The sequence below is a fragment of the Ictidomys tridecemlineatus genome, chromosome 4 (assembly GCF_052094955.1).
Source record: "Ictidomys tridecemlineatus isolate mIctTri1 chromosome 4, mIctTri1.hap1, whole genome shotgun sequence".
In the NCBI taxonomy this organism is placed as follows: Eukaryota; Metazoa; Chordata; class Mammalia; order Rodentia; family Sciuridae; genus Ictidomys; species Ictidomys tridecemlineatus.
In genome coordinates, this window is record NC_135480.1 from 88,587,764 (window position 1) to 88,615,152 (window position 27,389).

At 38.9% G+C, this 27,389-nt stretch overlaps 1 protein-coding gene across 2 annotated transcripts in view; it reads right to left on the bottom strand.

The window, feature by feature from the left end:
* Positions 1 to 9,543: 9,543 nt before the first annotated feature.
* Pdgfd (platelet derived growth factor D) overlaps positions 9,544 to 27,389 on the bottom strand; it is a 223,241-nt gene continuing 205,395 nt past the window's right edge. For both annotated transcript variants that reach the window (XM_005329088.5, XM_005329087.5), the window contains exons 6-7: positions 22,196 to 22,410; positions 9,544 to 12,180 (exon numbers count right to left, since the gene is read on the bottom strand). In XM_005329088.5, the coding sequence (XP_005329145.1) occupies positions 12,055 to 12,180; positions 22,196 to 22,410 (341 nt within the window). In that variant the 3' untranslated portion in view covers positions 9,544 to 12,054. The remainder of the gene's footprint in view (positions 12,181 to 22,195; positions 22,411 to 27,389) is intronic.

Below are 27,389 nucleotides of genomic sequence, written 5' to 3' on the forward strand. Positions count from 1 at the left end.
TTCTTGGGTCAGTGGGGAACCAGGGCGTGTTCTTTTCAAAGTGATGGCAGAGGCTCGGGAGGACAAGCCACATGTCTGTTTATATCCTGTTATCCAAAGCAAGTCACGTGTACAAAACCACAGTAGAGGAGAGCAAAGAGGTTCCTCCCTACAGCGTGCAATGGATGCAAAGAAAGGGTGAAGCTTCTGGACAAATAATCCAATCTACCACACATGGACATACCCAGGTTTAGTGGGCAAGGAAATAAAATCCTTCTATGTGTCTGGAACAATAGTTGGGATCTTTAGTGGTCAAAGCCAAAGTACTTTTATAATGCCTAAAAAGTTAACTAAAATATGACTTCCATGAAGTTCCTAATTTTATCTCAACAAAGTTCATACCATTCCAGTCCCATACCAACCAAGCTCCTACCTCAGGGCCTCTGCACTTGCTTCCTCTCTCTGTACTACTCTTTTATTGTATATTTGTATGATTTTCACTCTTAAGTCTGTTAGGCCTTTACTGTAGATAACCATCTGTTACGGTTTAAATGTGAGGTATCCCCCAAAAGCTCAGTGTGAGACAATGTAAGAAGGTTCAGAGGAGAAATGGATTATCCTTAACCCAATCAGTGAATTAATCTCCTGATGAGATTAACTGAATGGCAACTGAAGGTGGTAGAGTGTGGCTGGAGGAGGTGGGTCATGGGAGGGTGACTTTGGAGTATATATTTTATATCAGGAGAGTAGAGTCTCCCTCTGCTTCCTGATCATCAAATGAGCCCTTCCCTCCTCCCCTCTTCAGCCATGATGTTCTGCCTCATCTTGAGCCCTGAGGAATGGAGCTGGCCTTCTATGGATTGAGACCTCTAAAACTGTGAGCCCTCAAATAAACTCTCCCTCCTCAAAAGTAGTTCTTGTCAGTTCCTCTAATCACAAGCAGTGAAAAAGCTTACCAAAACAACCATCTTATCTAAAATTGAATTTCTTTCCATCACTGATCCCCTTTCCCCTGTTTTTCTTTGCCTTTAACCAGCTATAAATTTTCTTCTCACATATTACATAAATGTTACTTATTTGTCTTCCTCTTCTCACTATGAGCTACACAAGAATCGGAGTTTTGATCTGTTTTGCCCACTGTTCCCAGCATCCATAATTGTTCCTGATAGAAGGTAGGTATTTAATATATTGAATAAATATCTTGGAAGTGGATATTACTGTCATCTGGAATAGTTACTGCATTTGTATTTTTGAAATAAGTCTTAGGGATTCTGATGTCTCCAAGCCTAATTTAATACAGTCTGACTGGGTGCCTTCCCCCGCCCCATTAACCTTAATCTCCTCTCTAGGAAACATCACTAGGCCAAGGAAACCTTATAGAACAAATGGGGAAACCTCAGAGAAAGATAGAGTTTTATTGCTAATATCACCTTATGAAATCAGTCGTCCTCACATGAAGAAGCATTTCTTCTTCAGAGAGCATTTGACAACATGCAGACACACCTTGATCATCCCACTGGCATCTAGTACGTAGAGACCATGGATGCTGCTGAATATCCCATGATACACAGGACAGCCCCCACAACAAAGAACTATGCAGCCCCAAATGCCAAAGCTCTGAGCGTGAGACGCTGTGTCTGAAGGGGAATGCAGAGGCCCTGGTTTCGGTGGTTCTGAAAGTTGCTTTGTATAAGGGAGGATTTACTAGCTATCAGTGTTAGGCTATAAGCACTATCAGAGCAAGATCCAAGATGGTGTCATGCATGGTGCATTCTGGGCTGTTGGATGGTACCTGAAACATAGTAGGAACTCAAAAATAATTGTTGAACGCATTAAAAAAGATGCTACCATTTGCAAACAACTAAACATGCTCTGGGCACAGTACTATGCAGATGATTAAGTTTGTCTCACTTCCTTTGTTCTATTTTAAGATCAAACTCAGACCTGTACTAGTCACAGTTGTGTCTTTTAGTCTGTTTTCGATTTCTGTGAGAAGAAAAATGAAAGTCACATATCAGTCCCGGTCTTGTGCAGAGACTCATACGGTTCATTGAGATGTCTGCTGGAGAAATTTCCTCTGACAGATCAAACGGGAAATGATTTCAGTTCCTATAGGACCCAATGTGCTGCTTAAGGTATTGGAACTCAGGGAATTGTCTTAAGCTTGATTTTGAATCACATTTTTGGGTAAATAGTTGACTGAAATATTTCCTTTCCCTCCCCCAGTTACTACTCTTGCTGATTTGATCTGGGCTTTTTTTCTACTGCAAGCTCTGGGTGAATGCATGCTGCATTTCTCAGCAAAATTAATTTGTTTAGCATTTATTGTCAGCACTTTATATTACACTCAAGCATCTTGATTTAGCCATATGTATACATGAGGAAATTCAAAATGTCACATAAACCTTTAGCTTTTATGTATATGATAACCAAGAGCAGCAATAGCTGATCTTGAGCAAGTCATTTATGTATTTATTATTCAGATACAGTTTAACTGGGGAGAAAAATATCAGATTTGGGGGAGGACATACTTAGGATGGAACCCAAGACTTTGTGCATGGTAGGCAAGTACTCTGCCACTGACCTTCACCTCTAACCACCTTTGCATTTTATTTTGAGACAAGGTCTTGCTAAACTGCCCAGGCTGGCCTCAAACTTGTGATCCTCCAGCCTCAGCCTCCAGAGTCACTGGAATTAAAGGCGAGCACCTCTGTATCCAGCATTTCTTTTTCTTTAATTGAAACAAGAGCTTCAGTGAATAAGTAAGGTGATTCTTCCTTTATGCTGAGGGCAAACTTTCCAGGAGAACAAGCTATCAATTTTTAAAAGGTTTGTAGTATTTAGTAAATAGATTATGAAACCCTAAAGAAAACTCTAGATTCTCCTCTTCCCCAGCCACCTTCTGTCACTGTCTCCCACTGAGGCAGAGACTGCTGTACTTGCCAGGAGTCCAGGGCTGCCCTTGGAGGCCATCCTGACCCCTCTCCCTGACATGCCACAGGTAAAGCTTCGCTTCTCAGCTGTATCCTGAGATGACCTGCTTCTCAGTTCCTCACTGAAGCACCTCTCCCCCTGAACCTGTATTAGTCTCTCGGCTTCTACTCTTGCTCTCCTGAAGTCACTCTGCACACACCAATATACCTTGCACAAATATCACTTCATTCCCTTGCTCAAAACTCTCCAAGGGCCTCCCGACATTCTCAGAATCCAAACTCCTCATTATTACCTATTCAGCCAGATGAGCTGGCACCGCCTACTTCTTTCACCTTGGTCCTTACCACCAGCTTCCTCGCCCCTCCACCCCGGCCCTCTTGCTGCTTCTCATGTCATGCCCAGCTTGCTTCTGCTTCTGCTTCTGCAGGTCCCTTTGCCCAGAGTGCTCCTTCCTGAGATATTTCCACTTGTCATTTCCTCACTTGCTTTAAGTATCAACAAAAAATAAGGCCTCCCCAGAGAGGCCTTCCTTTGACTTCCTAACTTGTTTTTGTTTCAGATCTCATCGTTATATCAAATATATGTGTGTTTACTCTTTGATTATGGATTGATACAAATTCAATGATGGTAAGAGTGTGGTATTTTTTAATTATCTTTTTATCTCATTTTGCCTAGAGCATAGTTTTCTGCCTTCCATATAATAGATGCTCAGCTACTATCTGTTAAATGAAGTTGGACTAGAATCATCAGTGTTGACCTCAAGGTCCCTACTTGGGATTGTCTTGTGGATGTGGAGACTTTTTGAAGAAACTCTTCTGTTCTGACTCCTGTAGGATGATTCAAACAAATGGTGTTAGGATGTGATTAGGGATGTGGGTTCCATGGGCATTGTTTGGAGCAATAGCTGATCTTGAGCAAGTCGTTTGAACTCTCTGTGCTTAACTTTTTAACCTTTACAAAATAATAATTATAGTGTTGCTTTATAATAAAAACTTTGTGCATATTGATTTATTTCATTTTCATAAGCCCATTTACCATTGGATTATTATTAAAATTAAGTGAATATGTACAAGCTTCAGAAAAATTTCTGGCACATCACAAGCATTCAATAAACAGCACTATTATTACAATCAATATCTACCATTCATAGATTCTATATTTGCAAATTTGCATATTCAAAACCAAATCAGTATGCAGTGTTTGTGTAGTCATTCACAGATCTGCAGAGCTGTGAAAAATTTGAAATACACATGTTTCCAGCTGAGGTCAAACACTCTCTTATTTCAGCTCTCACACCATAAACAAGTGTCCTTTTCATGATCTATTTAATGTTGTGATATTCACATTTTTCTGCTTTCTGTTGGTGATTTTGCTATTTAAATGGATCCTCAAGCAAGCTCCAGTCCTACAGCTGAAGTGTTCTCTGGCATTTTTAAGTGCAAGAAACTTGTGCTGTGCCTTACAGTGAAAATGCACGTGGTAAATAAGCTTCATTCAGGTATGAATCATAGTCCTTACTGACAGTAAGTTTAATGTTAATGACTCAACAGCATATACTAAATAAGATATTTTTCATCAGAAATACCCATAATACAAAGTTATGTATTGATCATTTGACCAAAAAGGGAACCAGAGACTCAAAGGAACCTAACCCTGCACTTCCCCTAGGAGCAATGGTGCAATATTGCTAATTCCAAAGTCATGGAAACTATATAAAACCAAGTGTTGCAGACAATGAGAAACTTCCACATGCTAATCAACTTTTCCAGAAAGCCATTCTCACTCCATTTCCACTCTATTCCATCAAAGATCTTTCCTCCACAAAATCTCTTTATTTTACAACCTAATAAAGGGATCTGACCAGACATTAGGACCAAAGGCAATCAGGGACTGCTTCAAGTCTTGCAGCTGCTTTCTGGATATCAGTGTTATTCTTCCCTCTCTCTTTGCCTTTTGAATTTCCTTGTATTTTTTATTTTATTTTATTTTTGGTTAACATGACAGAAAGCATGTGTGCCAATCACCATTGATTTTAGGCCTACCATCTAAAGCCAAAGAGAGACCTGAATCTTTTCTCAGGTCCATTTACCTCAAGAAAGCTTGAGTCAGGTGCCCTCCCCTAGATATTCAGCTGCAGCTTGTGAGTGTGTGTGTGTGTGTGTGTGTGTGTGTGTGTGTGTGTGCTCACACATGCATGCACATGCAATATTGGGATGTGGGTATTAGGACTATAACTCTGTGAGTGGTGGCTAGAACCCAGTGCTGCAATGGCTGATAGAGTAACCACTAGTCACATGCGGCTATTTACATTTAAATATAAATTAATTAAAAGTAAATAAAATTTAAAATATCACTAGTCACACTAGTCACATTTCCAGTGTTCAACAGCCAACTGTGTTCAACATAGCCAGCGCAGCGCAGTGCAGATACAGAACACTTCCATCACCACGAAAAGTTCTAGTGGACGACAGTAGTATAGGTGAAGAGGAGCTCACAGAAGAGGCTTGGTGGTGGGGGTTGGAGGAATGTGTCTCAGCAGATAAATCAGATGTCCCCTTCATCTTCTCCACAAGGGTTGAGAAAATGACCAGTCCCCTTGAGGTAATTTCTTCTCTGGCACTCAGAATCTTTTTATACACTTTGTATTGTTCTGTGATTCTCTCCCCACATCAATCTTTGTCCTCTTCTAAGGGTGTTAGTGACCATTTCTGTGGCTTTTTACAGTCATGTGTATGACTCCAAAGTTATACCTTATCCTCAGACCCCTCTTTTGAGCTCCAGCCCCAGAGACACAACTGTCCTCTTAACATCTCCATTGGGTATGTCAAAAGTGACTTGGCATTAATACCTCATGGTGAAATCTTAATCTACCCCACTTCTTTTCTCATGACCCCCATATCAGCACCCAGCACTTTCATACACTTAGTTGGTTTTACCAGAAGCCTTGAAAAGCCCTGACATCTTGCTTTACCTCCCTCCAACCCATCACCAACTGTTTCATGAAACATTCAAAATATTTATTAAATCTAGCCAATTTCTTTTTCATTTGTAACACCACTCTCTCCTCTTCCATTCTTCCAAATATTGATCCAACTCTGTTCCTGCTCCAGTATCATCTTCTCAAGGAATCTACCCCCACCTTTGATCCAGAGTCACCTATTACTGTCATCCCACATCATGCTTTTCCTCTTTGCCAATATAAACAGATCATTTATGTAATTATTTGTTTGATATCTAACCTCCCTATTCTGGGTTGATAAGGGTAAGACACATGCCCATTTTATCATGTGGCCAATCTGCTGTGTCTACCAGAGGGCTGGACACTTGGCCCTCAGTGGGCACTTACTAACATTTTAGACACATTTTTTGGAGCTTTGTGAACGTACCTTTCCCCCTCTTTTCTTTGCTTATGGATGTCCTTCTTGTTCTATTCCTTTGTCTTCTAATGGTTGCAGTTCTACCACTATTAAGTCTGACTGTCAGTCAACATTATAAGCTCTGGCTCCTTTTCTGAGATATGGGTTTTCAAAGTTGGCCTCTTTTTCCCATCTCCAGAGATTCCTCAAAAGAATGCTCTTGAATTCTCTCCTTTCTTTGGGATACCCCCAAGCCTTCACTCGGCTATCCATTCTATCAGGAGGACCTTTGTCTTCTGTTAACCTTTCTTGTAGTCCTAGTTGATACAAATAGCACCCATGGAGAGGTGCAGTGCACTGCCTGCACAGACACAAGGTGCACACATCCCTACATGCTTTCCTGTCTCAAACGTCTCCATTTGTCTTTACTGTCTCATCCTAGAACTTTGAGGAGCCCTATCATTTACATTCCTACTTTGATTCTTCTTGTAGACTGCTATTTTCCAAAATGTGGAATAACAGAATTATTCCACTGGGAGGGACCAAAAGAACATCTTACATATCCAATTTTGTAAATGAGGAAACACGGGCCCAGAAAATGGCAGATTAGTTCAGGTGCCCAAGGCCTTCTACGTTTCTGTCTAGCTTTCTAAGGCACTTACAGCCCCCATAGCTTCCTCTCCTAAGTGTAAAGAGACTAAACTCTTCTGCTATCCATGCAGGCAAGACTTTGCATGATTAGGTAGGTACTTATCTACCATTTCTAACATCAGTTGTTCTGCTACAAATTCATTTCCTTTCCTTTCTGCCACTTTTCTCTGCATTCTTTGAACTGAAACTCTCTGAATTTATTCTCTGTGTGCTTTGTATTTGCCTTATGCATTTTTGCTGGAAGAAATATTTGTTTTCTGTTTATTCCACCTAGAATATCCTTCTCTAGTTTCATACTCTGTTGTAGATCTGACTTGTGTTTTAAACCCCAAAGTATGCCTGGAATATGGTGGGCTTTAATGCATTTATTCTTGAAGGAATGAATGCAACATTTAATCTAGTCAGTTTTGCCCATGTTGACTGTGGCTGAATTCCCTTTGATACATATCAATAAATGACCACTATGATACTCTGAAGTTTGCACCAAAAGGAACAATATTGGAAAATATTTACATGATGTCTTTGACTGTCAAGCAGCAGTGATTTCTTAAAATACCTGGCAATTTCTCCTCGTTAGTTGCTCATCTGGGAAATTGTGAATTTGATCTTCTAAAGGATCCCTACCTCCTATGCCTCCTAAGAGAGAGCATCAATCCTGAATTTGTCTGACTGGCAGCGTGGTGGATGGAGGCAGGTGGGAAAGGGTAGGGTGTGAGACCAGAGAGAAAAGGAAGCCCTGAAGAGACTAAGGTAAAAGAGGAGACATTTGTCATATGGCCTTCACCAAGGAAATGGGTTAAGAAGTCTAATCAGAGACTTCAGTTCTTAAAAGAGACTTTGTATTGCATGTATTATTTAAAATGTAAATAGAATCCAAGAATGCTTTCTAAATTTAGTTTCTGGCCACCAAATCTAACAACCAGTATCCAACAGTTTAGATAATTATAAAGTCGCATGATTTTGTAAGAAAATGAATATATATATATATATATATGTATATATATATATATATATTTTTTTTTTTGCCTATTGCTTGCTGTGTTGAATTCATGAGGGACTCAGCTCCTTTACTGTCTTCCAATGTGATCTGCTCAAGAGGTTTTAGACTTCTATAGGGAAAGAAAATTCATTTTTTAAAAGATACAGATTAATTTGCAAATTTGGAAATAAAATTGGAGCACAAGAAGAAGTCTTAAACTAAGCAGTTAGTGCCTTATCTATTAATGTCTAACTATTTTATTTGAGATATCCCAGTGTGCTATGTTAAGTTTTCAGGGCCTGTGTAGTCTTTAACTTGATCTTTGAAAACAACAGAATTTGAGTCAAATGTCAATAAAAACCAGAGAATTATAAATATTTTATCTTCCAGCATATTTGATCAGGACTGTAAATAAACAAAAATGAATTTCCTAGGATTTTAGGCATGAATACTAATATATGAATTATAATTTAATGTTCTACCAGAGGACACTAGGAGCAAATAAACCATTTGAACATCTGTTGAATTATTCTTAAGAGTAAAAATGGACACATGCACGTTTTAGGAAATTTAATAAAATTCTTAATATATTTGCACTAAAATATTGTTTAGATATACAGTTATGACTTTTACATGAAAAAACAAGTTATCTGAATTAATTATTATGCACAGAATTATTTGATCCCTTGCTATCTTTCCTCCACACTGTGACTTAAATATTAGCTGGTATTTCTGATGGTAGTCAACTGATTCTTGCCTCAGAATATACATATCCCAGCCAGGCATGGTGGCACAGACCTGTAATCCCAGCAGCTCAGGAGGCTAAGGCAGGAGGATCACTAGTTTCAAAGCCAACCTCAGCAAAAGCGAGGCGCTAAGCAACTCAGTGAGACCCTATCTCTAAATAAAATACAAAATAGGACTGGGGATGTCGTGACTCAGTGGTTGAGTACCTCTGAGTTCAATCCCTAGTACCAAAAAAAAAAAAAAAAAGGTATATATCTCCCTACATACATTCCCCAAACAATCAGAAACCCTTAAAGTGGCAGAATTTCAACTAACATGGTGCAGATGTTACACTGTCTCCAATAAGATAATACAGACTAAGTTACAAGCAAAAACAAAAGATATTTGCAGCCAGAAGACTCTCTTTATGTTTTGTGCTCCTTCATAAACCATAAACTAAATGCTGAAGGGGTACAGTGCTAACTAGTCTCCCTGAAGCCTATCACTGACCCACTGACCCACTAGCTGACCTGGATGGGGAAGGGTGGGGGCTGTGAGCAAAAGGGAAACAGGCTGTGAGGTTGTGGATTTCAGACCCCAAGGAAGAGTATGGGAATCAGGCAATGTCAAAAGACAGTGTCATCCATCAGAAGGCCCGGGGCAGAAAAGACAAACAAGACGCCAAGGACAGCAATAACAAGACCATGAAGCCCAAGTCCCATCTCACTATGTGGTGGCAGGATGGGGACAGAGTGGAAGCTTGTTGTCTGGGAGCAGGTTCATTCTTTTAACTCTTATAAATTGCCCTCAGATATCACCCAATTTTGTCATTCCCAACAGCTGGATCCATTTGTGAAAGTATGTTTGTAATATTGTATACCTTTTAAAACTGCAATTGAGTACTAAATAATGGAGTGGTTTTGTTCAAAAGCAATATTTATTTTTCATGAAGATAAGAGGCATATTACATTTGCTATAGAAAATGCTGTGAGAGGAAAAAGCTGCATGTTACCGATATGACAAAAAAACATAAAACATTCTACTTACGAAAGTGTTCTGCTTTATAAGAACATATTGAATGAAAGGCATTATTCCAGGTGAGTGAGCCGTGCAGCAATGTGGATTTATTAGGGTGTGTTTTGAAATGTAATTTGTACAGTGAACTTTTTATTCCTTTGATGGCAATGGAACAGATTTATTGGCTACACGTTGGAAGTGCGATAGGTAACAGATAACCAAGGGAGAAGTTTTAATAAACATGCAGGAAAGAAAAGGATAAGTGAGTGAATACGTCTGCTTACATCTCAGCTAATAAATAAAAAGTACAGATAGGGCTTTAACTGAAAACCATCCTGGTTATTGCAGCCTGGGAGGTTTATTGAAAATTGGGTTAGAACACGGAGGATTTTTCATATTCACAGCTACAATGTGAGCTGTACAAGCTAAAGTGAGTGATGTTAACACACATTTTGATTTTGGAACAGGAAGCTGATGTTTTCCCAGGAAAATTATGCAAGTGGTCCTGAAAGGGAAGTGGCTCCTAATTATGACTAGTCTGCCTGGGCTATTTCTGACTGTGCTCTGGGATTTTAGGAGAACTGAATAACAGAGTGCTTTATTTCACCACTTATTCCCTGAGTAAAAACACTGAACACTTTTAGGGGAGTTTTAGAAAGTCCATCATCAATAAGCGTAGGTCTTATTTCAAAGAGTCAAGAAGAAATAAGCTACTGGAGGACAGCTGGCAACTTGGGTCTGAGAGCACTGTACATAAAAGTCCCAATATATGTAGGACATTCATCTGACACCAGGACCTCGACAGTGGGGGCACGTCTCCCTCACACTAACTGGTTGTGGTCAGTAGGACCCTGGACTCATGAAAGAAATCAGCTCTCCTTTAACTCTCCAGACTGGAGGAAAAATGTGGTCCTCCGTGAGCAACCCTTGAGCTATGTTGATCTCAGTGTTCCTTCTTAAGTGTCTTGCTTTGAGAATGATGAATCATTTCCTACTCCTGAAGTCAGTCTCTTTAAAATAGACACAAAGGAGTCAGAGAGAAAATTTTACTCCAAATATCATTAACAAATGCAAAACAGTTTTCAAGAGGTGTAGTAGGGCAAAACTTATACTCCCATAATTTACAGGGGGCTCCCTAGATTTGGAAAGAACAGAAGACTCCAGATCTGATTTCACTTGGATCAGAAACAGAAATTCAGAAATGTTAAGTGAGGATATAATTAGGGATTTACATCAATAAAATTTGCTTGCTTTATTAATATACAAAAGTTTTTAGGTTATAAATAATCCATGATGGCTCTCCAAATATAAAATGCCATTGTAAATCCATGTGTATATATTGAAGAGACAGGAACACAAAAGCAAAATACATAAAATTATTGGCACAGTTTGGATAGTTTGAAACCATTATTAAATATGGATCCTATCAAAGATTCCACCTAATTTCCAGTTATGTCAATATTTCAATGCTTAGGTTTTTGACTTTCATCTGCCCAAATTTTTCAATGAACACCATTTGAAAGGTTCATACATAATCTCCATGCCATTTATTAAAGGATTTGTTATTTTGGAGGAATTTTTGCAGAGAAAAAAATTTAAAATTCTGCTAAAATTTTGTCTCTTGAAGGATCATAATAATAAACACTCTGAGCAATATTTTTTGAGATGGGTATTAAATGAATTAGAATGTCTCAGAAAATGCATAAAAAGAGAACTTAGAGACTTAATTTCTAAATTTCCCACATTATTATGGCATGATTTTGGAGAAAGGCAACTATAGTCCACATTACCAAGCATGTGTAGTGCATCTCATGGAAAAAAATGCTTAGGTAATTGTCTTTTTTTCCACAAACCATATTTTTCCTTTTTTATAATTAAGGCAGATATCTAAGAAAAGCCTATATGTGTTTAATATACAAGATGCTTTCTTTAAGGGCTCAAGATCCAAAATGGTTTGCGATTCAAAATTCAACACAATAAAAAGTTCATCTTCTGAGTTTCCTACAGATGTGTGTTATATATTTGACATATCCCTTACCCTTATTTTGGAAAAATATTAAGGGTCTAAATCATTCAGCCATATGTAACTCTGGTGTACTTGGTTGTACCTACTGAATAAACCATGTATCTATTTACACATATCCTGGACATATGTATATATTTGTGTGTATACATATATATCCTCACATACTACTATAAAATGCAGTTTTACATTCTTGGATATAGAAACTGATGATGCACCTTTCTACTTGCCACAGAACTAACAAAGCTAGGTCGTCTCAGCAATGACCGTATCATTGTATTTCAGGCTAGTAGCAAATTCGGTTGCTGGGGGTGGGGAAAGGGTCCCTTACCATATCCTTCTTAAACTAAAGGTTCTTTCATGCTCAATATAAGTTTATGCACATTCTTTTATCGAGGTGGTCTGGAGCTGCAGGTACAATCACACCGTTCATGGTGATCCAATTGGATGTCAACAAGAGCCATGTTCTTAGCCAGGCCCCTCCTCTTGATATTGCCAGGTTCAAACTTCAGTACCTAAGAAAAGAAGCATATTTCCTGTTAGAAAGCTCTTGGAGTTTAATTGATCCAGATACCATTTATTCATTCCTTTAAAAATTGTTCCTTAATTATTCTGGGAATCCAATGAAAACGATGGGCTTACTATTAGAATGTATACATGTAAGAATTTTTGTAATCATTGAAGTACAAGATTCCACTGATCTCAGAGTAATGCTCCTGTATTATCTACTTGTGGTACCAAGGTGACCTCAGGTGTCTTAGTAGGTGTTTAATGACAGCTCTCTAAGGGCCTGATTCATGCTAAGTGCTGGCCCAAATATATGGCTCTTCTGACCAAAGCACAGGTAACCAATAAACACAATACTGAGTATAATATCAACATAGAAGGGCAATTAACAAAGCTGTGAACATAATAGCCAGTGTGACTCAATGCTGGATTGTAGTAAACAGTCTGGCCTGAGAGGTCATTAGTGGTCTTAAATTACACCATGTTGACGGTCTAACATATTTGGGAAGACAAAATACTTTTTACAATTTGAAACATATCAGGTTCCACTATAAATTTGTATGATAATACATGTGTATCAAAACAGCATTTCTTCAATTAATAAGTATATCCTCGATTTTTAAATTAGTAAGTTTAAAGATAACTTCTTAAATTGGTAGTTTAGAAACTAACTCTTCTTCTCTGTTGTGACCTTCAATTAGTCAAACATGACCAGATGAACAGACATTTTGGAATGTTACTTGCTTTTTCAGGCCGTTCAGCTGCTTATTTTCTCTATGTTCTTAGGTTCCTATTGGTCTTTTACATCTATTTTGTTCTATTTTCCTGTTAGACTGTAAACTTGATCATGGCACCACCAAACAATTGAGCACCATTTTACAATTTTCAAAGAACTCGAATAGACATTATATTTTTGCCATCTGGCAAATCTTAGTTGTTACCTAGTGAAGAAGGTATCATTATGCCTAGTGTATATATTAGACAGTTGAGGTCCTAATTGAGATACACCATGTGCAGGGTCTTCCAGGCCCCTGGACCAGGGATCAGGTCCTCAGGCTCCTCATGCGCTCTGACCCAATGTTTCTGTAATGTGTCTATAACTTCCTCTTGTGTTTTAAAGGTGTGTCTGGCCGTACACGTGAAGCACAGTGGGAACCTGCCTTGCTGTGCTTAGTATACTTCTGTCAGAGATGAAGGAAAATCACAGTTTAATGTCTTTATAACTTGTCATAAGAATCCCCACAATTCTTTTATGAATTACATTCCCAGCCATTTTCTTATCTCATATTAAATATTTAAGGTCTTAAACAAAACTAAAGCCATCTACTAGAAATAACAGGCCCAGAGTCCTCAGCCCTCTATATTCTAGGTTGCATACTCCTTCCATTGAGCATTTAGCTGTGTTGTTCCACGGGAGTTCTCGGAAGTCAGAGAATAAATCACTGCATTTTATTTTTCATTTAGGCTAGATTTTGATAGAAAAGAATAGTGAGTATAAACTGGGAGAAAAAAAGACCATGTGACAGAGTTCATGAAGGAAGCACAGACACTCAACAGTGCTTGTTTTTGGTAAAGCTAGTTCAAGTGCCAGTTTTCCAACTAATTCTATTTTTAATCATTTTCTCCTATTATTCTACTGCAGATGAAATATGTATCATACAATTCCACAATTTATTATATGTTATCTCTCTTGATTTGATTATAATAGCTTTAGGGGCTAGAATAGTAAAAATAATCACTAATATTGAACACAGACTAGATGGCAGGCACCATTGCAGGAGGCTCTGAGAATATTGAATTATTTGGCTCTTTCTACAAAACTAGGAGATAGAAACTTTTCTAATTTAGTTTATAGACTAGGAGAGAGATTGAGTTACATGGAGCTAATAGGTGGTAGAACTGGTCTGGCTTGCTGTGGCCTAAGCCATGTCCTTAGTCCTGTATTTAGTCTGCACATCTCAACAGCATGTTGGGCACATAGTAGCTGCTTCAAGAAATGCACCTGGGTGAACCTGACGGTGATGCGACCAATGCAGAAGACTAGGGAAAGCTTCATATTCTCTCCGTTTTGCCCTTTTCTATGTGTCCCATCTATTCCAACTGCAAATAAACAGGAGGCAAAACAAGGGGACAGGACAGGGCACAAAACAAAGTGGTCCACATTTTGGACCAGTTTTAATCCTTTTGTACTTTGATATAAAATTTAAAGAACTAAGTGCAGAGTTACAATGACATTTGCTTTTTCCTTCCATGGGGGAAAATGATATTGCTTCTCAATGAAAAAAAAATTAGTAGAATGATAAGAAAAAATAAGTTAGAAATAATAAAGCAATGAGTAAAGAATGTGTTATCTTTTGGGGTATCAAACAGTCCTGCTCATGATAGATATAAAAACCCTATAGCACCATATTTGGTAGGAGTGTTTTGGAAAGGCTTGGGAGGTTGCACCTCTATGGCTTTGTCAAGTATTTCTTCAATATAAATGAGTCACTATTGTCCAAGACTATCTGCATGTAAATCAGGCTTGGGAGCTGGGAGATGCAGGGGAGGGAAATGGTTCCTAAGAAACTGAGCATGTGATAAATATTCTTTGTTTAAGAGAAGACCATCATTGAGGCCTGACACTTTGCAGTGACTAACATCTGTAAAATCAGTGCTCTGTCAATTTGCTTTCTCATTTGACGACAAACAAAAGTGAGAGCTTTGGGATGAGAGCAAAAACCTGAGCAGGTTTTCTAACTTGTCTTCTGATTGTTCAGGGATTTTCTCTGTGTTGTATATTAAGCAACACAAGCACAGTATATATGTGTTTTGCTGATAAGAAGAGAAAAATGAATTGGCAGACACTTTTCCCAGACAAGACAGGAAAGTACTATTTGAACAAAGTGGAAATTGGACTGCTTTACTGACTGATCACAGCCGTGATGTTCAAAGCTTTCAGACCATGTAATAGTCTTAGGTTCAGGTACACAGCATTGAAAGGAGGAAAAAAAGCAAAGCTGATTTGAGGGAGCATGGGAAGTTAAAAGAAAAATGAAAAGCTTTTATCGAGAAAGCAAACTGGTGGGCTACAGGTTATCTGGTCAGCTTTAAAGGGAAGGAAGCATTGAATTAATTATAGTAGCTGAAGGAAACTTGCTAATAAGTACCATCACAAAGTGCCTCCCTATTTTCCAAGCTATGAGTCACAGCTGCAAGCACACACATGGAAATAAAAATCCACTGAGGGGTAACCAGGCTTTTCTTAGCACCTATGGGTGAAAATGGAAATCTTGACTCCCCTCTACCCCCTGGAAAACTACTTGAAGCCAGACAAAGTTGACGTCTATTAAATGGAGAGTGACTGAGCCAGTCAGTGGCTTTTATATCACTATACAAAATCAAAGATGCTCGGTTTTGCAAATTACCACATCATGAAAGATATTTAACTACAGTTACTAGCCTTGTTGCCAATAAACCACCGAATGAATCATTGCCATAAAGCCATTATACTAATAAAACAATACCGGGCAGAAAAGCTATCTGCTGAGTTGGGTTCTTGTTTATTGGGAATATAAAAAAAAGGTTGTTAAGACCTTGTAACAGTTCCCAAATTAATGGCTGACACAGGAACACAAGTACATATTTCAGCACAAATGCATTGTATAAACCTGAATCATTAAGAGTTTATTTAAGATTCTACTGAACTTCTAGAGCAGGTAGTATTCAACACACACACACACACACACACACACACACAATCACAATCACACAGTTTCTTAAAAGAAAAAAAAATTCATTTTTGCTTCTATTTTGACTTCTTTCATGTGCATAGAATCAAAATTTTTAAGGATTGATAGTGAATTATTCCAAAACCTAAGTGACTACAAGCCAAAACATTTGGAGAAGGGATAACATTTTCTACCTGAGCAATCACTCAACGTGCAGGCAACAGTTGTAGCTGAGGCTGAGCATTATCACAGAAGGACTGAATTCAAGTCATAAGACACAGTACTCAGATATGAATGACAAACAGTTCAAGAACATTACACTGAGAAGTTTGAAGGTGACGAAAGGCTGGGTTATGTACTGAGTGTTTATAAAATGCAGTCTTAATATCTGTGAATATTTACTTCTAACCAGAAATTTTACATGAGCACTGTGGGGTTATTATGGGAAATATTTTGGCTATAGTTCCTACCTTTATAGAAAAAATAATTAAATGATTTTGATAGCACTTTAGATAATTAATGCCTACGTGTTTAGCCTATCCACTACAGAGGACATAATAGGAGCCTGGCTGAGCAACTAATTCCAGAACATGACATTAGCACAGAGTCTCATTCATGGTATAGATGGGCCTTGTCTACTGGGAAGTAGCTTGCCCAGGTCAGGCTTGCCAGGCTCTGGTAAGAAGGCCTGATGGAAGCTGGGTCAGATGGGAAAGGCTGTGCACACTCCGGAGTACTCCAATGGAGAGCCTTTCTCTTGGCAAGGAAATCATCAGGGCTGAAAGGCAATCAGAACTGAGAAAGTCAGACCAAACACTCCCACACATGCTTGTCTTGAGCTTTACAGTGTCTGTTCTCATTCACCTCCATCCCCATGTGGCGAGGAAAACAGGTGTTGTCATCGCCATTGAAAAGATGGGTGAATTAACTTTTTATAAGCAGCCTATAAACATTAACTGTTCCACATCATACCTTTGTTCTTTTTTATTTATCCAGCACTTCCACCACCGACCTGTTTATATTTCTTATACAATTCCAGTAAGATAAGATCTTGACAGGAGAGTACAGTTGTAACAGCTAATGGATTTCATGTAACTTAAGTGCTTCCCGGAAACCTGAAATTGTAGGTTTTTGTGGGGATTAAATGAGTAAAGCAGCAGTCTGCGGGGCTTTGGTGGCTGCACCTGTGTGGCCTCCTCATTCGGCACAGCCTGAGCCAGAATCATCTAGTCCTGCTCTTTTCCCACTCTGTTGCCCTCTTTCTCAGTAGGAAAACACGGGAAAGGCGTGAGTTGTGGTCTCATTCAAAGGCACAGAAAGGGAAAGGAGCAGAAAGACTCCCTACGAGCTCTCAAAATGCCATTTCCACAAAAATAGTTGAAAAGCTTTTCTTGACTTATATTTGGTTATAATCATGACCCACAAACTTTAGCCAGAGCGTAGAAATTTCTGGAACAAAATTTTTGTCTCTTTGGTCCCATTTTGCAATGTTAGATAAGTGTGTTTCAATAACAGATGTTTCAACAGATAATGTACAAGTACTATTTTTTTTTTATCTCAAGTCTGTAGCTCAAAATTAATTTCTCAGCATAACACAGATGAGCAACTTGTCATTTGTCTTTCCTATCGAGGACCAGGTCTTACGACTTGCTACCAGTCTTTCCATTGTCTACACTGTATTAATGTTCCGTTTCTCCTAGGTCTCTAACTATAATAGAATGCAAATTTTAGTGCAAAATTCTACATTAAAATAAAAGGAACCCTCTATTTATTTTTATTTTATTTTCTAGAGAAAGAATGATTCTAGAGGCTGTAAATGAATAAGAAAAAAAGAACTTTTAGACTTGTGCTGTCCAACACAGTAGCTACTGACCATATGTAGCTATTTACATTTCAATCAAATTAAATACACTTTAAAAATTCAGTTTCTCATTGTGTTATGCACATTTCAGGAGCTCAGCGTCCACCTGTTACAGTGATGACCATGTGGGACAGAACACGCATCAGTGTAGACAGTTCCATTAGACTGTGCAGGCAGTTGGCATCGTGACAAAAGCAAGAGAGGAAGGATTCCTCTCTTTCTCCCTCCTGCTTTCTAACCTGACTGAAGAGTCATTGTAGCCCGGGTACCGAATAATGAAAAACCATAGGTATTAATTTAAAAGGCCACCGTATTTCTAGGGGATATCCTGTTCCTATTCCATATGTATTATCCAGGGAAGAAGAGAACTGAAATGATAGGATCCTCTTATGTCTACACAATATGTTTTATTGAACCCTCCCTTTCATAAAAATCACTACCCAAAGTACCTTTCAAATCGGCAAAAGCTGTTTTAAAGGCCACTCTCATCTTCCCCTTGTCCTTCTCCTCTGAGGAAGGAGTCTCTGACTTTGCCCTGAAGCAGGACAGAAGGCCTCATGTGAGAAGAGCTCTCCCTATTGCCACAGAAAAGAGTGCTGTTGTCTTTGAAGACAAAGGAAAACGAGGACTCCGAGCAAAGCCCCCCGTTTATTCCCACTAGATTGCATTTGTTCCCTATCATTTCTCCACGACCATCCACCCTTCAGCATACCCCGTTCAGGTCTTCATTTCCTTATGAAGTTTCCTGCATCCTTGAACACTTATATTAAATAAATTTACATACTTTTCTCTTGTCAGTCTGCTTTGTGTTATAGTGTTCTCAGCCATGAGCCCAGAATGAATAGAAGGAAAGATGGTATCCCATCCTTACTCCTAGACATTCCAGGAGGCATAGAACAACTGTTAGGATGGAAGAAAAGCACTCCACAGGGAGCCCACAAACTTTTGAGAGGAGATTATATTGTACGGTAGTGCACACTGTTCAAACCCCCACCAGAAAAGAAATGTGACCTGGGCCATGATATCAGTTTCCTGAAGAGCGTTCTAATTTTGCATATTTTAATTCCTTAATGTTGAGCATTGAAGTATTTGTGGAGAATCACATAGGCTTGCTCTGTGACAAGTTCTCATTATTCCCTTAAGGGTGTCATCTCTCATAGAAACTCATTTCACATCTCATCAGTTGCAACCATGAGCTGGGGAAACTGCATTTTCATTTCTCAGAGGCAAGCATAAAGAAAGAGAACTAATAGAGAAATGGACTAGAATTTTCCCTTAATGAGACGAAGCTCAAGCAAACCCCCCGTTTCTGGAAATGGAGTAAGCTTTCTGCTGCTTTCTGCAGGGCACCGGACGATGATAACTGTGACACATTCCAAGGGTATTTTAGGAGTCGAGGGGAAATATGACAGTGTTTGTTCCAGGTATGCAGCTGCTGACTGAGTGATTGATGCTGTTTTGTCTTTTTGCTAGCACTTGGCAGAGTGAATTTATATAGAGCTCTGCGGTCCTGGAAGTGAAGATATTAGGACACATTTTAAAGAGATGCTTTCGAGTGTACTTTCAAAAGGATGCTCACATTGTAGACTCACTCATGACAAAGAGATCAGAGGTTTCCCCCTCTAGATATTAACTGTGAACAGAAACTTATAGGTGATGGTTATTGTGTGCAGTAGAGAAAGGAGCTAAGAGGAGGAGGGTAACAGGGCTCTTCAGGCTTCTTCAGAGGTAACTTTCAGGGGGATGGGGGAGTGGGGGCCCGGTGAGAGTCCTTCTGGTGTATGATTAACTCTGCCATTTCTACAATGAGAGATTTAAAAAAACTAAGCTGAAACTTTTATCTGAGTAGAGAGTCAAGATAAAAATAAAGCACTCCACAAATACATCAAAGCCCTAAACTTGAATGCTTTTCCTCACAGTTATTACTAGGTAGAGATCTTTTCACTTCCTAGATTATTTTAACTCTAACCTGATTGTTGCATTCTGCATTTATCCTCGGGGTATGACTAAACATTACAAAACTAAGGTTTTTAAATGTGAAGGGCAACAGCCAATCTAGAGTTCATCAGTTCAGACAAAAATAAAACACAATGAATACAGACCATGGCATTCTCTAGGTATGAGAACATTTTTGTTTTCCTTTGAAATCAGTGGGGTGGAGTAAGCAATTCTTCTGGCTAAGAAAATATGTCCTATGTGGCTCTGAAATAGTGTTTCCACTGCCTACGGTGGGCCTGGATACTGTGACAGGACCTTCCACATTTCCTAGGCTATAAACATCAGTTATGACATGTCATTTTCATCCAACCCAGAAATTACCTCTTATTAGTATTATATTATTTTCAGGATAAAAATCAAAGAAACTGGGGCTCAGAGTATAGCTTGGTAGTACAGAGTATAGCTCTAGTACAGAAGAGAAGTAGCATGTATCAATGCCTTGGGTTTCCGAGCACCATAAGGAAAAACAAAAAAAAAGTCCATCCACAAAAGTCAGTTTTTCAAAACTGGAGATCTTATTTAGAGAAAACCATCTATCTATTCCTTTACTTTGTTGAATATTGCTGGAAAGCAATGCAAATTGTATCTCCTAAAAATAATGTTTTCTTCATATTTCATCTTACATTTTTAAACATTTCTACGTGATGTTTTATACATTGCAAAATGCATTTCATGGTTACTATTTTATTTGGGTTATCTGGTATGATTTCTCAGCTTATTACACATATGTGAAAACCAAGTCTCCAAACTTGAACAGCTGACAATCAAGAATCAATTAGAGCTATTCTCAAAGTCAGGGGCAGCTCTAAAACCCTTAATTCTATTCTTTTATGTTTAATACGGTACCATATGTTTTAATAGAGAAAGCACAGTACTAGCAATAAGAACACAGACACACCAATCAGAATGGCAATTATCAAGAATACAAGTAACAAAAATGTTGGCAAGGATGTGGGGGAAATGGAACACTCATTCCTATATCACTGGTGGGACTGCAAATTGGTGCAACCACTCTGGAAAGCAGTGTGGAGATTCCTCAAAAAACTAGGAATGAAACCACCATTTGACTCAGTTTATACCCAAAGGACTTAAAATCAGTGTATTATAGTGACACAGCCACATCAATGTTTATAGCAGCACAATTCAAAGTAGCTAAGCTAAGGAATGAATCTAGATGCCCATCAACAGATCAATGAATAAAGAAATAATGGTATATATACACAATGAAATATTACTAAGTCATAAAGAATGACTTTATAACATTTGCCAGTAAATGGATGGATTTGGAGACTAACATGCTACGTGAAATAAGTCAATCCCCAAAAAACAAAGGTTGAATGTTTTAACTGATATGTGGAAGCTAAACCACAATAAATGAGGGAAGGGAGAGGAAGAAGAAAAGTTCAGTAGATTAGACAAAGGGTTAAAAGGAAAGGAAGAAACAGGAGATAGGAACAGGAAAGACAGTAGAATAAATCTAACATAATTTTCCTATGTATACATATAAAAATACCTAAGTGAATCCCACCATTGTGCTCACCCACAGAATGGGTCCTAATTAGAATAATATTCTGTGCTTGTATAATTTAATCAAAATGGAATATACTTTAAAACTAAGAATTAATTAAAAAAAAAAGAACACAGACTCTGGAACCAGTTGATGGGGGTTCATATCCTGGCTCTATGATTTGCTGACTATTTTATGCTGGTCAACTTACTGATCCTCATAGGCCTTGGTTTACCCACTCATAAGGAGAACAAAATAGCACCCCTTTACAACATGGTGGACAAGCTCTGAAGCGTACCTTGTAAGTGCTCATAGAGATTTGTTACCAGTATTATTAAAGGTTACTGCTCTCCTTCAATTGCTCTCCTTCTCCTTGTTTATTTTTGTATGATCCAAGAACTAATTCCCAGGCAGGGCTAACCAATATTTAGCATTTCAGAAAAATAAGCATTTTAGAAAAAAGTACTTTCATATTTAAAGAATAAAAAGGTCTCTGATAATTTATATTTTGCCATTGTTGTTATGCTTCCTTTTTGTAAATAATTAAAGTTTGGTCCTTACCATTTTCTTACTGCAACCTAAATTTTCAGTTGTCCTGTATCTTTATTGCATCATCTTTCCCAAAAGGAGTCCAGCTAAGCTGTGAAATTATTGTACCATACATTTGATTATTTATTCTAACAAGGCTATTACTGACCACATGGTACATTTTGAAAATTAGAAAACAAAGTCCCTTTTTCAGAATAGATTAGCCTTTCGCCAGGATACTGGCTTGCAAGACTACCTGGGGTAGAATTTCAGCTCCCAATCATCCCGGTGGCTGGGTGAATTACCTGAACAACCACATTCAGCAGCACTGTCTTCCATTTGCCCCAAGGTTACAGAGCTGATGTAGTTAGAAAATAATTCAATGTAGCATCAGAACAAGAAACTGGCGAGTGACATACCTCATGATACTTTTTCACAGTTTTCCCTGAATTGCACCTGCAGGACTTCGAGTTGGCAGTTCCACAGCCACAATTTCCTCCACAGCGCTGCACGAGGAGGCAACGTGGAAAGAAGACCGCGTTGGTCAACTGCAGCTCCTGTCTTAAATTGACTGAGTAATTCCTGGGAGTGCAACTGTAACGCTTGACATCATCGTTGAGCCTGTCCAGGTCAACTGTGGGCAAACGCACACACTGTGTAAGCAAACACACACTCATAAGCACAAATGATCAGCATGTGTTTTGGGAATAGAGTGGGAAGGTTGTGCAAAAGACAACCCAAACTGAGGGATTAAATCTGTCCTTGGCTTCTCAATTGCAGGGCTCCTCAGGTAGAAGAACTATTTGTCTTTTGATCCTATCTGCCCTTCAAAAATAACTACAAAAACAAAACAATACGAAACCTGCAAAAGTCTGTATCTGGGCTCAAATTTTCTGGTAGCTTTTTGTATGCAGAAAAAAAAAGAGTTCTGAGGAAAGAAAATGTAATAGTTGGCAATTTAAAATAATTGCCTTTATCTTCAAGAAACACAAATAAATTGCTTCTTGCTTCTAAATAAATCCTGACTCAAAGTCATTACTCAAATACAATTTTAATTATATCAATGACATATTAGGGACAATCACTCCAACATATGTATCTGGCAATGAAGTTTCTACAAGGAAGCAAGAGGAGAGAAAAGGTTTTAGTTTTATTTTAACTCCAAAGTTAACCAAAATGTTAAAGGAAATGGTCTTCTGTTGTGGGCATGATGCATGTCTGTGCCCTGGGTCCTCGATGGCAGTCCTCCATGGTGGGAATGCCTGAGCTCTGCAGGGAAATGACAGACAGCTTTATCACAGTTGTGCCTCCTTTTACTGGGAAAGTTATTTATTGACTCAGACTTCTGTTTCCTCATCTGTAATATGTAAACATTTGAAGGGGTGAATACAGAGTGTGCCTGGTACTCATTTAATACCAGCCTTTTTTCATTCATCTTGATTTATTTGATTGCCTCTACCCTCGTTTTTTTCCTTTTAAAATATGGCTGACATTTTAAAAAAAATCAAATCATTTCTCCCTCTTTCTCTCATTTGGTGATGACTTCATGCAAATGATTATCAAGGACTGTGGTTGATGGGACTACAATGAATTAACAGTGTCATTCGAAACTTTCAAATCTAAGTTATAAATCTTTGCTTGAATTAAGTTTGTTGTTGTGTCCCATAAAGTGTATTTTAAGGGGTGTTCTCAAATCCATCCCACCATCCATTGTTTGCCATTCAAATCCTCTGTCTGGTGCGCACATACACAGGTGTCTTCTCACAAGGATGCAGTTGGAAGGAAGCCCTTTTGTCTGCACAGGTTCCACCACCACTTCCCTACCACAGGAAGAAGACCACATATGCTAGGCAGGTTTCATCATGCTGACTCTGGATCTAGCCCCGGAAAGTACCTTAGTCTTAACCACAACTGCTTGAGGAGCAGCAAGGAGGTGACTTTGGGGCCAGAGGTCAGAAACCTAGGATGTGGTCAGTAGAATGCATCCGAGGGATTGAAGGACATGAAGGTACATGGTAGGCTGAGTCCATGAACTCCATATAGTCAGCAAATTTCACTGAGAATAAGAAAGAGACCAACCATATGGCTAGATGACCCCTTGAATAGGAAATTAAATGGCAGCTGGATTGATGTCCTGCCCCGTGTGCTTTTCAAATGTGCAACTGTGCTTCGATTCTCAAGGGCATGGATTTTTCTCCAACTGATATATGCTGAGTCCAGGACACTGTGGGGACTGAATAAATGCTAAATAATCACTGTGCATAATTTATTGCTGTTTTTTTTTCTTTCTTTGTAAAGACATGTCATAAGTTTAGCTATAATCAATCCAGATTTAAATTGAATGAACTCTGTCTTGGGAAAGGAACCATTTTATTGCTGCTAAAGCCCTGGAAATAACTGCAAGCAAAGCAGGAAGGATTACATAAATGGATTAAGAAGTGCAGCAATCATCCATTACAAGTGTCACCTTGAGATAAATACTGTTGCTGGCCTGTGCAATACTGGGCTTGTGGACAGGGCTGGTGCAGAGGGCCAAATCTGTTGGCTGTGATAATGAAAATGTATTTGTCTAACAGGGAGGAGTAAAGAGGTGCAATTAGCAAGAAGGGATCTTGATGCATGTGAAGGCAGAGAAGGACAAGAGGGAAGAATCAGAACTGAGTTTCTACTTTAGTTCAGTTCCCTGCTGGGCGCCTTACCCATTAATCTACTTTTAATGTGGTCCCCACCCTTTCGAGGTGGGTGCTATTTAACCAAGGTGAATAATAAATGATAAAATTGAAATTAAATTCTTTCTTCCTATTTCTCCATATGCTCTTTCACACCAAGCAGAGCAGGGGTGGGGTCATAGGTAACCTACTGCTTGAAAGAAGAAGACCGAATCACTATGCAAACATCTGGCTTTGCTGTAGGATGTTGAACTGGAATTGGGGCAGTGAGTGGCTACATCCTTGGCTCCAGGAGATCCAAGCCAAATTCTAGCATGCCTCTCCTCCAGGAATTTAGCCAAATCCCAAGGTGCCTTTACCAATAAGGATAAGGCACATGTGCCTTATTCCCCTAAAAATCAAACTCCTCACATTGTAGATAGAATGTAATGCCCAGTGCTGGTTACTGTGTTTCTTACCTGCATGAAGAGATTTACAGTGCTGTCAGTTTTATGCATCAATTCACTGATGTGACTAAGGACTGTGGCCTCCTGTAACTGCTATAGAATTCAGCTGCCCTACTTCTTAGGGGATTGAAACCACCTAGGAACTCAATTTAGAACTAGAACTAAAAGGTGCTTCTGACTGGATGCAAATAACTTCAAAGCATGATTGCAGGCTTTCTGTAGGGGATATTGAGTTTCCAGTCAAAGAAGACGGATTAGGCAGCATGGCACAGCAGGGAGCCAGAGGAGGCTGAGCAGCAATTAAGGCTTCTGGCGCTCCTGTCAGAGGGAGGCTTCTGGTGTGCACATTCTTGGAGGGAGGCAGGGCAAGTGGTACAAATCCAGGAAGAAGGATTGCCCTTTCCATTTCTGCTTCAATCTGTGTGGTTGAACATGGTTGAACGTTACAGGGTAGCAAGGATATACCAAATTTAACTGAAAATCCCATTTATTTTACCTATCTTCCTTGTTTCACCCAGGTATAAAGAATGTCTTAAAACCTCTGTTGCCCTTCTCTTGAATTCGAGTCTTGCTTTTTCATGGATCCTCAAAATAAGTTTTGTTTTGGATTTTTTGGGGGGCGGGGGAGCTGTGTATCAGCAATCTTCCAGAAAGACTAAGAAGGTTCCACTGTCTCCAAAGGCTTCCTCTAGATGTGCTCTTCTAGGATGGTCACTGCACAGTGCACTAAGGAGCACCCTTCCTTCTGCAGCCATGGCTCAAGGTGCTTCCCAGTCCCAGGGATTCTTTGGGTTGCAGTAAGAATTCTGGGCTAGGAGCACTGTGTGGAGATGTGAAAGCACACCCTTGATCAGTTTCTAATAGATGAGGGTTTAGGAGTGGAAGAAGGGAGAGTCAGCCTGGTCTTTTTGATGCTGGCCATTAGATAGCTAGTGCAGGATCCCTGAAAAGCTCTTCACATATGAGTGTGTGAAATCCACAGAAATGCTATGAACTGTGTACCATCATCACTCTTAAAGCTGAGGAACTTAAACCTTTGGAAAATTAAGAAAAAATTTTGTGCACATCTTCTCTCTGTAAGGTTCCCAAGCGGACTTCACCATCTTTTACCCCTCCTCTCCAAGTGCTTGGCCCCCACCAGAAGGTCCAAATGCAACTCACTTAAGCTCATTTTTTTTTTCTAAAATCACGTGGTTTCAACATTTAGGAGCAGGTTACTGCCAAAGGGAAAATGACATCATGGTTGTGCCAGATTTCTTTGTAAACAATAGGTATCTTTACAAATGAATCCAACAAACCATTTTTTTTAAATTTAATTTTTATAGTCATCAAGAAAGGAAGAAACTATTCGAACTATCTTTTAGAGACCGTGTACAGTATCATCTTGTATGTTGAATGGCTCTTTTCTCTAACCTAATTTGGAGTGGGGTATAGTGCAAAGGTGTTAGGCTAAGGTTGAAAAACTAAGGTTCTAGAATCAGCTCTACCAAGGAGCAACCGTGATGCACAAAGATGAGGGCACCAAGACCACTGGGATTTACAAGCAGTGCACAGAGGGGTAGAGCCTGGTGCCAAAAAGGCTGGCTCTCAGATATCTAGCTCAAGGTTCTAAGGAACACGTCCTTCACCAAATGGGAACTAGCACCACAATATGTTATGCAAAGTGCAAAACACTTCACTTTGATGTCACAACACTAGATTTATGAAGCTTGGTGTGGGGGTGGGAGGTGAGAGGAATATATGAATAACTGTACTTTTATGAAACACAACCAGGGGCTCTCCACCTTTTTCAAGGTTCATAAATTCCCCAGGAGGAGTCTGTTCATCTTTATGGATTTTACAATCTCACTGTGATTTTCAGATTCCCTCGTCTATAAATCAGACATAATTGTGAAAATTGTTTTCACATTTCGACCTCAATTTGGTAAAGCAAATAAATCTGGAAAGAACAGTTTATATTTTCTAATGAAGGAACATCAGGATATTTTAAATTTAAAATCATAAAATACAATAAATTTCATAAATATTTCACAAATATCTTCAATATTACTATTCTCATTTTACAGCCTAAAGTCAATGGTCGTATAGTAAACATTCAATAAATATGTACTAGAAAATGTGTGGATGACTAAATGAATATCTGAAGACATTAAGCATGAAGTTGAAACCATCTTTTTCTTAATATATGTACCTTTATTTTATTTATTTATATGTGGTGCTGAGGATCGAACACGGTGCTTCAAAATGCTAGGTGAGCTCTCTACTGCTGAGCTGCAACCCCAGCCCAGTTGACACCATCTTGTGGAGATTTGGGGAACCCTAGGAACTCATGAACTGGGGAGATGTATGCAACACATCTATGAAATGAAAAATGAGGGAAAAAGTTAGGAGATGATAAAGAGTCAAGGAAGTCTGTAGATCCCTTTTTCTCTCCTTAAAGACTGTGAATATCTAAGTTTTAGACACCGTGGAGTTCCACACAACCTGGGCTTTGCAGC